Consider the following 12,185-nt stretch of genomic DNA (forward strand, 5'->3'; position numbering starts at 1 on the left):
GGAATACATGGCATTAAGCACATCTTAATGAGGTTTACTACCCAAGGCTGACAGAGGTAGTTTTTCCCATACCACACTTTGTTCCCCATTTTAATAACTAGTGGACTAGATTTAATGGCATAAGCTCCTGTGGTTTATTAGTAATGTAAGCCCCCAGATACTTAAATTTCTGAACTACTGGAATGTTGGCCAACCTCTTCCAAATAGCAGTACTCCTGGAATACAAAGATAGAGGAGTGGATATAGACCAGTTTATTGTCAGGCCTAAAAAGGTCCCAAATCTCTCAATTGTGTTCATTATGGTTCTGATGGATTTATCAGAATTATTAGTGAATGATAATAAGTCATCAGAATACAGAGCAATCTTTTCTTCTTTATTACCATACTTAAAACCCTCTATCCTCGGGTGTCTTTTAATAATAAAAGCTAATGGTTCTACTGCAAGTGCAAAGAAAAGCGTCGATAGCAGGCAGCCATGTCTAGTCTCCCTGAAAAGCTCAAATCGCTTGGACATTCCCATATTAGTCCTTACTTTAGCCTTTGGGGATTCATATAGTATCTTAATCCATTTAATGAAATTAGGATGGAATCCCATCTCCCCCAGCACCGCCTACATATACGCCCACTCAACACTATCAAACGCCTTAGCGGCATCAAGGGAGACAATAGTCTTAGTGGACGGGTTATCTTGTGCCGCTTGCAGGTTTAAAAATATCCTTTGCAGGTTAATGGCCGTTGATATTGAAGGCATGAACACGACCTGATCGGAGTGGATAACTGAGATGACTGAATTCAACTGAATGGCCAGGATTTTTGTTAGAATCTTGACATCAGATGTCAGCAATGAAATAGGCCAAAATGAATCCGGGAGATCTTTTTCCTTAAAGGGAACCTGTTACCCCCAAAATCGAAGGTGAGCTAAGCCCAACGGCATCAGGGGCTTATCTACAGCATTCTGGAATGCTGTAGACAAGCCCCCGATGTATCCTGAAAGATGAGAAAAAGAGGTTAGATTATACTCACCCAGGGGCGGTCCCGCTGCGGTCGGGTCCGATGGGTGTTGCGGTCCGGTCCAGCGCCTCCTATCCTCTTACGATGACGTCCTCTTCTTGTCTTCACGCTGCGGCTCCGGCGCAGGCGTACTTTGTCTGCCCTGTTGAGGGCAGAGCAAAGTACTGCAGTGCGCAGGCGCTGGGCCTCTCTGACCTTTCCCGGCGCCTGCGCACTGCAGTACTTTGCTCTGCCCTCAACAGGGCAGACAAAGCAAGCCTGTGCCAGAGCCGCAGCGTGAAGACAAGGAGAAGACGTCATCGTAAGAAGATGGGAGGCCCCGAACCGGACCGCGACGCCCATCGGATTAGACCGCCCACCCAGGTGAGTATAATCTAACCTCTTTTTCTCATCTTTCACGTTACATCGAGGGCTTATCTACAGCATTACAGAATGCTGTTGATAAGCCCCTGATGCTGGTGGGCTTAGCTCACCTTCGATTTTGGGGGTGACAGGTTCCCTTTAAATAGTTTGGCAGTCTCCCTGACTGGAATGCATTGTTAATCATATCTAGTTATTTTTTGCCTCAACACTTCCTCAAACCGCTTATAGAGTTCTATTAGCAGGCCATCTGACCCTGGGTCCTTGTCATTAGGCACCTTCCCCATTGCCTGCTGCACTTCTTCTAAAGAAATTGAACTCTCTAAAGCATCCCTATTAGGGTTGATCGAATAGATTTGGATAAATGCTTATCTGAATAGCTATAGCACTTACTGAATAATTGCATTGGTAGCCTGGATACCTGGAGCGCTCCTGATAATCAGCTGTTTAAGACCGCAGCTGCATGTCGCGGCTGTGTGACAGTCACAACGCACAGGCTCTCCATGCATGTGTTGTGACTGTCACACAGCACATGGAGCTGCGGCGCCGGACACCTGATTATCGGGAGCACTCCAGGTTACCGATGCAGCTATTCGGTAAGCGCTATAGTTATTCGATCAACCCTAGTCCCTATCCTTGTCCTGCAGAACTCTCCCCACCCGAATAGTCCAATAGTTCCTCTTCTGAATAATTGACTCTACATGAATACAGCCTATAGTAAAAAACATGTAATACTTCTAATATTTCCTCTGTTGGGTTTTAACATTTTCCTCATTGTCCTTTAAATTATAATAGTTTTCTCTTTGCGTTTAGCTAAATTAGCTAACAGACGGACAATTGTCTCTCCCTCTGCATAACACTGCTGCTTTAAAAGCATACATTTTTTTGTCCGCCTGCTCCAGCTGGAAGGACCATAGCAGCTTTGAGCATCTTTCCACTGTGCCAAATCCTCAGGGCATTTGTTTAGAATATACATTTGCTGAGTCTCCCTGACTCTATCTTCCAATCCTATAAGGGTAGGTTTCCACATGGCGCATTTGCTGCGGATTGGACGCTGCGTACAGCCACAGCGTCCAATCCGCAGCATCCAGATGTTACAGCATAGTAGATGGGATTTTATGAAATCCCAAATCCACTGTGCGTACAAACCTGCGTATACGCACATACGGCGCGTCTTTATAGACCGCAGCATGTCTATTAATCTTGCGGAGGCGCAGTCTCCGCAAGATAAATAGCACCGTTCTATGTATAGGATGTGGTGATTCTGCATGTGTTCAATGAACAAATTCGGAATCACCGTGCGTACAAAAGCCAGCAACGCTTTGGATGCATCCAAAGTGCTTGGAATATGCCATGTGGAAACATACACTAACCCTTTTCCGTGAATCATCTTTAACTATCTTTACTTCTTAAATAAGTACTCCACTCAAAAGCCTTCATGGAATCCCATTCAGCGTCATTTGGTGCCGACCGCTAGTCATTCTAAAAAAAACTACAGCAATTTGGCATGACGCTGAAGTGCAAGAGTATTCCCTTGCCGATGGATTCTTGCACCTCCACACATCTATCCACCCAAGTTCGCCAGCGAAAAATCAGAATAAATTGCTGGGGCAGTTTTTTGAGATCATGACGAATAATAACGATAGTTCTTCAACCTGGCCTCACAATGAGACCAGATTGGTGTTATTTTTAGTTACGACATTAAATACGTCCAGAAGGGAGGGGGATTCCCCCAGGGATGTTTCATCAGGATTAGAGTCTGGAAATTTCCCACATTTGAAAATGTTGGTGTTTTATTCAGGGACCCCTGTAAATTTGACCATGACAGCTGTGGACCAAGTGTACCAGCAGGCCTTTCACGTGCAAATTTCCCCAATCTTGCTGCAATACCTCCTTACACATCTTTTTGCCTCTTTACACTAGAAACATGGGTGCCATCTTGGGAGCCGATACACTGTCCCCCATCCTTTTGCTATGGCATAGCAGCCTTATAATCACTGCCTCTGCCGCCCCTCTGCACCAGGAACACTTTCCTTCCCTGTGGCTTCCTAACAGAGTCTCCCACAGGTTGCAGGAATAGAACACTGAGGGCTTTAGGACCCAGGGAGGCACAGTCTGCAGCTTTCTAGCTGGCAGCTTATTTACCTTCCCTGCAATCCAGCCAGACTTTCCCTGGACATGGGACTCTGTGTTTCTCTGCTGCAGTGAGTATGGAGACAGGTTTCTGCTTCTGTGTCTCCCTGCGGTCTCTCTCTGCATGCTGATCCGAGACTGCCAAGATGACTGCTGCTTCTTCTCAGCCAGGGCCGTATTTGGCCTTCATGCTGCCCTAGGCACTTTAAGTGGTCACACCCCCTACTGATCAGTCAGACTAAAGGCCCCGTCTCACATAGCGATTTACCAACGATCACGACCAGCGATACGACCTGGCCGTGATCGTTGGTAAGTCGCTGTGTGGTCGCTGGGGAGCTGTCACACAGACAGCTCTCTCCAGCGACCAACGATCAGGGGAACGACTTCGGCATCGTTGAAACTGTCTTCAACGATGCCGAAGTCCCCCTGCAGCACCCGGGTAACCAGGGTAAACATCGGGTTACTAAGCGCAGGGCCGCGCTTAGTAACCCGATGTTTACCCTGGTTACCAAAAAAAACAAACAGTACATACTCACCATCTGATGTCCGTCAGGTCCCTTGCCGTCTGCTTCCTGCTCTGACTGAGTGCCGCCGTACAGTGAGAGCAGAGCGCAGCGGTGACGTCACTGCTGTGCTGTGCTCTCACTGTACGGCGGCAGTCAGTCAGAGCAGGAAGCAGACGGCAAGGGACCTGACGGACATCAGATGGTGAGTATGTACTGTTTTTTTTTTTTTACATTTACGCTGGTAACCAGGGTAAACATCGGGTTACTAAGCACGGCCCTGCGCTTAGTAACCCGATGTTTACCCTGGTTACCAGTGAAGACATCGCTGGATCGGTGTCACACACACCGATTCAGCGATGTCAGCGGGACCTCTCAACGACCAAAAAAAGGTCCAGGCCATTCCGACACGACCAGCGATCTCGCAGCAGGGGCCTGGTCGCTGGTACGTGTCACACATAGCGAGATCGCTACTGAGGTCGCTGTTGCGTCACAAAACTTGTGACTCAGCAGCGATCTCGCTATGTGAGACGGGGCCTTAAGGGTATGTGCACACAGAACCACCGTCAATACAATAATACATCACCAGAACCACAGTCAATGCAGTATACATCACCACAACCACCATCAGTATAGTAATACATAACCAGAACCTCCATCAGTACATGAATACATTGCCAAGCATAGTACAGCAATCAATTGTAGTGTCAGGTTAGCCACATATACAATTGTACTGCATTAACCTACAACCCCCAATATGCCCTCAACAATGGTAAGGTGTAGAGATGGGAGGACACCTGGATGTTCGGGACCGGGCCAAACAGTTACAAAAAGTTTGGGTTCGGGAACCAGAACAGTATCAGGATCTCATTCACTTCAATGGGGGCCCGAACATCCACTGCTTGCCACACTGTCATGTGCATGCCAGCGCGGAAAACACCGCTTCAGATTGACGGTAATTTTATCACCGCCGGTCAGACAACTGAAGTTCCCACACTGCCAAACGTAGCATGAGCCCACAGATGTGATTGGAGGTTTAAAGTTTACCTCCTGTCACTGGTGTCAACTGATGAGACTGCTGCTCCCATCACATGACGCCTGCTGCCTATAATAACAGCAGAGCGGCTGATGGGAGTATTCATCAGACGGCGCCTGCGCTGAAAATAATTATAAAAAAAAAAACGGCGTGAGTTCCCCTGTATTTTTGATAACAGTCAGGCAAAACTGACAGCTGGGGGCTGCAACACTCAGCTATCAGCTTCAGCAAGGCTGGTTATCAAGAATGGAGGGGTCCCTACTCTGAATTTCTTAAATAATTTGAAAAAACAATCCTCCCCATTTTTCACATCCAGCCAAGCTAAAGCAGACAGCTGGGGCTGGTATTCTCAGGCTGATAAGGGACCATGTATATTGTTTCCCCCAGCCTGAAAAAGGCAGCCCGCAGCTGCCCAGAAAAGGTCAATCCTGGTGTTTTGCCAGATTCTTCCCACTTGCTCTGTATAGGTGGGAAGTGGGGTTCATATTTGTGGGGTAGATGTCACCTTTCTAATGCCTGGTGACATCAAGCCCATGGATTAGTAATGGAGAGGCCTCTATAATATAAGGCACCTATCCATTAATAATCCTATAGTTATATTGTAAATAAACACACAGTCAGAATAAATTATTTTATTTGAAATAAAACAAAAACACACTTTTCCATTTTCAAACACCGTTATGCTCACCTAAATCCCATTCCACCGAAGTCTTCTGTAATAAAGCAAAAATAAAAAACAACAATATCCCTCACTTGTCAGTCATTCTATACTATGCCGTAATCCATGTCTGGGGGATAAACATTTTCAACCTGGACGGTGCCAAGATGCGACCGTCCAGGCTGAAAACGACTGGGGAATGAGTTGCTGCGAGTGCAGCGTCGGTGACTAGCGGTGACATCATCGAGGTTACTGCAGGTCAACGAGGCTGCGTTCCCAGCCAGAAAATGAATTGCATTGACCTCGGTGAGATCACCGATCGCACAGTGAGAAAGTCTCAAGGTGCAGCGCTGAGCTCAGAGAGTTCATTGCAGTTCACTGTGAAAAATTTTTCACAGTTAACTGCGATGAACTTTCTGAGCTCAGCGCTGCACTGTGAGACTTTAAATAAATAAATAAATTTAAAAAAATTACGTGGGTTCATCTGTTTTTTGATAACCAGACAGGCAAAACTCACAGCTGGGGGCACCAACCTTCAGCTGCCAGCATTAGCAAGGCTGGTTATGAAGAATAGAGGGGTCCTCGCGCCATTTTTAAAAATTATTTAAATAAATAACGCAGGGGGTCTTTGCCACTTTTGACAACCAACCAAGCTAACGCAGACAGCTGGGGCTGGTATTCTCAGGCTGTTAAGGGGCCATGGATATTGCTCCCTCAGCCTAAAAATAGCAGCCTGCAGTTGTCCAGAAAAGGCGCATCTATTAGCTGCGCCAATTCTGGAACTTTGCCCAGCTCCTCCCACTTGCCCTGAAGCGGTCATCTTTGTATTGTCCAGTGACATCAAGCTTTATAATGGAGAAGCGTCTATAAGACAACTATCCATTACTAATCCTATAGTTATATTGTAAATAAACACACAGCTAAAATAAAGTCTTTTAATTGAAACAATGACACAGACTCCTTTAATGATTCTAAATTAAACCATACTCACGTCAACGCCCATTCCATTGAATCCCTTGTCTCCTGTAATAAAACAAAAGTAAAAAAAAAACAACAATATCCCTCACCTATACATCGTTTTGTCCCACAACGTAATCCTTATCTGGAGGATAAGCAGTTTTCAACCAGGACGGTGCCAACATGTGACCGTCCAGTCTGAGAACTACTTATGAATGAGCTGCTACGAGAGCAGCATCAGTGAGTAGCAGTGGTTTTGTTTATTGTATATGGAGGTAGTTGCTCCTGGTATGCACCTATTCACACTAGCTTGGAAGTGCCAGTAAGTCTTTTTGTCCTCGAGGTTACCACGGTAACTGAGGCTGCGTTCCAGCTAGGCGAATGAACTCCAGTAACCTCGGTGAGATTACCGCTAGCACAGTGAGAAAAAGTCTCACGGTGCAGAGGCGAGTTCACCGAGAGAATTTCACTGCGGTTAATTTGAACTGCTGTGACCTCACCTCTTTCCCTCGCGTGGGTCAGAAAGATGGACAGGTGAGGGATATTATTGTTTTTTTTTAATTTTTGTTTTATTACAGGAGACAAAGGATTCATTGGAAGAGGTGTTAGGTGAGCATAACTGTGTTTGCCATTTTTAAATTAAAAAAAAAAGAAGTAAAAGTGTGTTTTGTTTAATTTCAAATAAAGGACTTATTCTGGCTGTGTCTATTTGCCATACAACTATAGGATTAGTAATGGATAGGTGTCTTATAGACACATGTACAGTATCGGCATGCTCAGCTTTTATTTTACCCACAGATGAAGCAGTCCGATCCACAGGGTGTCTCTGGTCTTGATGTGAAGTCTCCTCTCTTCTTACAATCATTGTCCTCCTTCTCAGCTTCATGTGGATGTTGCATCTATATCATTACTGTGTCCCCCTACTTGCGCTCCTGCACAGGTGCACTTCTCTCTGCCATGCCAAGGGCAGAGCAAAGTACTATAGTGTGCATAAGCCAGGAAAGGCAGAAGAGCACTGATGACACATAGGTAAAGCTGGCGCATGCAAGGCAGAGAGAAGTACGACTGCGCAAAAGGAAGATCGGCATCATACAGCAGGTCAGTGGTCGTTTAAATGCTGCAACTGACCAATGTAAATGCACCTTAGCTCAAAGTACCTAACTCCATGATGGAATCCTGAAACAGACAAGCTGTGGCTGTGAGAAGTCATCTTCTCCGATCTTCGGCAGCATATTCCGACACAGTGCCCTTAAAAATAACAGTGACATAATGTTTCTGAATAAAAATACCCACCCACTCCGGTACCGACAGTAAATAAGCCCTATGTTGTGCCCCTAAATAAATTATTGTCCCTCACTGTGCTCCCTGCAAAATAATTACCCCACACTGTCTCATTTATGGTACAGTACAGACCAAAAGTTTGGACACACCTTCTCATTTAAAGATTTTTCTGTATTTTCATGACTATGAAAATTGTACATTCACACTGAAGGCATCAAAACTATGAATTAACACATGTGGAATTATAAACTTAACAAAAAAGTGTGAAACAACTGAAATTATGTCTTATATTCTAGGTTCTTCAAAGTAGCCACCTTTTGCTTTGATGACCGCTTTGCAAACTCTTGGCATTCTCTTGATGAGCTTCAAGAAGTAGTCACCGGGAATGGTCTTCCAACAATCTTGAAGGAGTTCCCAGAGATGCTTAGCACTTGTTGGCCCTTTTGCCTTCACTCTGCGGTCCAGCTCACCCCAAACAATCTCGATTGGGTTCAGGTCTGGTGACTGTGAAGGCCAGGTCATCTGGCGTAGCGCCCCATTACTCTCCTTCTTGGTCAAATAGCCCCTACACATCCTGGAGGTGTGTTTGGGGTCATTGTCCTGTTGAAAAATAAATGATGGTCCAACTAAACGCAAACCAGATGGAATAGCATGCCGCTGCAAGATGCTGTGGTAGCCATGCTCGTTCAGTATGCCTTCAATTTTGAATAAATCCCCAACAGTGTCATCAGCAAAGCACCCCCACACCTCCTCCTCCATGCTTCACGGTGGGAACCAGGCATGTAGAGTCCATCTGTTCACCTTTTCTGCGTCGCACAAAGACACGGTGGTTGGAACAAAAGATCTCAAATTTGGACTCATCAGACCAAAGCACAGATTTCAACTGGTCTAATGTCCATTCCACGAGTTATTTAGCCCAAACAAGTCTCTTCTGCTTGGTGCCTGTCCTTAGCAGTCGTTCCCTAGCAGCTATTTTACCATGAAGGCCTGCTGCACAAAGTCTCCACATAACAGTTGTTGTAGAGATGTGTCTGCTGCTAGAACGCTGTGTGGCATTGACCTGGTCTCTAATCTGAGCTGCTGTTAACCTGCGATTTCTGAGGCTGGTGACTCGGATAAACTTATCCTCAGAAGCAGAGGTGACTCTTGGTCCTCCTTTCCTGGGGCGGTCCTTACGTGAGCCAGTTTCTTTGTAGCGCTTGATGGTTTTTGCCACTGCACTTGGGGACACTTTCAAAGTTTTCCCAATTTTTTGGACTGGCTGACCTTAATTTCTTAAAGTAATGATGGCCACTCGTTTTTCTTTACTTAGCTGCTTTTTCCTTGCCATAATACAAATTCTAACAGTCTATTCAGTAGGACTATCAGCTGTGTATCCACCAGACTTCTGCACAACACAACTGATGGTCCCAACACCATTTATAAGGCAAGAAATCCCACTTATTAAACCTGACAGGGCACACCTGTAAAGTGAAAACCATTCCCGGTGACTACCTCTTGAAGCTCATCAAGAGAATGCCAAGAGTGTGCAAAACAGTCTTCAAAGCAAACGGTGGCTACTTTGAAGAACCTAGAATATAAGACATATTTTCAGTTGTTTCACACTTTTTTGTTAAGTATATAATTCCACATGTGTTAATTGATAGTTTTGATGCCTTCAGTGTGAATGTACAATTTTCAAAGTCATGAAAATACAGAAAAATCTTTAAATGAGGTGTGTCCAAACTTTTGGTCTGTACTGTGTATGGTCTCCACACTATTATCTCCTATACAATATTCCCACCACACTGTCCTTTCTATATCGAGCCCCCCTCTTGTTTTCCACACAGAGTCCCCACCCATGTTCTCCATACAGAGATTCTCTCCCAATGCTCTCAATATAAAGTCCTCCCCTGACCCCCCATGTTCTCCATACAGCACAATCACCCCTCTCCCACCTTCCATATTCTCAATATGGAGGTCTTCTCTGCCCCCCCATGTTCTCTATACAGTGCAACCCCCCTCTCCACCCCATGTCCACAATATGGAGTCTTCCCTAACTTCCCCCCCACCCCCCCATGTTCTCCATACAGCACAATCCTCCCCTGTTCTCAATATGTAGTTGTGAGGGACAAGGGAAACACCATTTTGATTTATTAATTTCAGGCCCAACATATTATCCAAAATTCTCCCGCTTCTCACAAAACTGTGGTCCGCACCTATGAGATAAATAGAAAAATTCTCAAAAGAACAGGAACGTGCCATATGGCAAGAGAATTAGAAGCCACGTGTTAAAGGGAACCTGTCATCCCCAAAATCGAAGGTGAGCTAAGCCCACCAGCACTTCTTTGGGAAGCACAGCGAAACACGCGTCGTGGCGTGGGACGCCCAGGGATTACATACGGCCTTACAGGTAATATACTTTATTAGAAAATCTTGTGTCATCTAGTTATCTATAAATATAGATACTAAGATATACCATGTTATCATAGGCTCAACACATAGGGAGACATTCTATGCTGCATTAAGGATGGGATATTTTCCTTCAGTATAGGCACACATGTTTCTGTAGCCTTTTGATTGAAAATCCTTGGGCATTTAATGGATCATGCTATTGTGTTTTAAGACTTTTTGTTGTTTAGCCGCTATGTATAACTAGATTTCCCCATGGCATTATGATCCCTGTTTTGTAATTGAATCCAGCACCTTTTTTCCTACTGTGGCTATGTTAAAAAAAAAAAAAATAATACTTATTTTATAATTGCAACAATAAAATTATATATTTTAGTACCAAAAAAGTTTTTTGGGATCATTATTCACTTTTGGTCACCAATATAGTGAATTATATAAATAACCATTCAAAGCCCCCCATACATGTACAACATATACATTACTATGCTGCAGTTCTAAATGACTGCTTATTGCTTAAAATACAGGGTGGTCCAAAAGTAGGTGGACAGTATGTGTAATAGGGTTATGAGGGGGGAGATTTATCAAACATGGTGAAACTGTGAAACTGACTCCGTTGCCCTTAGCAACCAATCAGATTCCACTTTTCATTCTTCACACTCTTTGGAAAATGCTAAGGACAACAGTCAGTTTCACAGATCCAGTTTTCATAGATAAATCTCCCCCAAATCTGTTTTCTTTTCAGATTATTCAGATAACCCATAATGGCAATTAATTTAAATACAGATCAAAGAAAATGGATTTTAAAAGAGTATTGGAAATCTCAAAATGTTGAAACAGTTAGAGCAAATTGGGCTGAAACATTTGGTACTCAAGCCCCAAAGTGACAAACCATTTACCGCATTCATGAACAATTCGGTGCCACTGGCTCACTCCTTAACGCTCCAAAAACTGGTCGACCCAAAACAGCCTGTACAGAAAATAATAAACAACTTGTTGCTGAAACATTTGTTCAGAGTCAAAAAAAGTCCACCAGAAGAGTCTCTTTAGAATTGGGAATTTCACAAGCTTCCATCAGGCAAATCCTGAAATCTATTGGGTGGAAAGCTTATCGTCCACGTCTAATTCATGGTTTATTGGAGGATGATCCAGACAGGCACGTTCACCCAATGGATTTTTCCTTATGGGGAGTACTCAAGGACAAAGTTTATAGTTGAAAACCAAAAAGTGTCAGTGATTTGAAAAGTTACATAAGAGATGCATTTCAAGAAATTAGTACCCAAAGAGACTTGTGCAAAAATGTTTGTCGAAGCGTAAGAGGCAGACTTCAAAGCTGTGCAAATTGTGATGGAAAACAGTTTGAGCACCTGCACTGATAAAATTCAAGGGCTTTTGGATTATTGTTCAGAATAAAATTGAATTGTCAATGTTATGCTTGTGTTAGTAAATATAATTTTATATGTAAATCAAAATAAATGTTATTATTTTCTGTCCACCTACTTTTGGGCCACCCTGTATATATTTAGCGTGCGATATCTATAATTTATTTACGTTATAATAAATTGAAACTGTGTGTAACGGCACCAACAGGGAAACAGAAAATCAGGTTTTACTCAAACAGTAAATACATACCTCTGCAAGCTTTCTTCTGAATGTCCCAAATTTAGGATTTTTTGCATTCACAAGATTTTCATGCATCTCCTTGTACATATTCTTAATTTTGTTTCTATCAGGTTTTGGTCTATCCAATTCTTTACAGACTTCATCTTTCCAGTCCTAATTGGCACAGAGCATACAATGAAATTGTAAAAGTGAGGTAAAAATGTTCTAAAAAGAAAACAAAAACCTATATATGAGT

General features: G+C 43.8%; 1 protein-coding gene across 1 annotated transcript in view; it reads right to left on the bottom strand.

The window, feature by feature from the left end:
* PRKDC (protein kinase, DNA-activated, catalytic subunit) overlaps positions 1 to 12,185 on the bottom strand; it is a 384,813-nt gene that overhangs the window by 35,326 nt on the left and 337,302 nt on the right. Inside the window, exon 76 of the mRNA XM_077270465.1 lies at positions 11,960 to 12,103. Coding sequence (XP_077126580.1) covers positions 11,960 to 12,103 — 144 coding nt within the window. The remainder of the gene's footprint in view (positions 1 to 11,959; positions 12,104 to 12,185) is intronic.

The sequence above is a fragment of the Ranitomeya variabilis genome, chromosome 6, assembly GCF_051348905.1.
Source record: "Ranitomeya variabilis isolate aRanVar5 chromosome 6, aRanVar5.hap1, whole genome shotgun sequence".
In the NCBI taxonomy this organism is placed as follows: Eukaryota; Metazoa; Chordata; class Amphibia; order Anura; family Dendrobatidae; genus Ranitomeya; species Ranitomeya variabilis.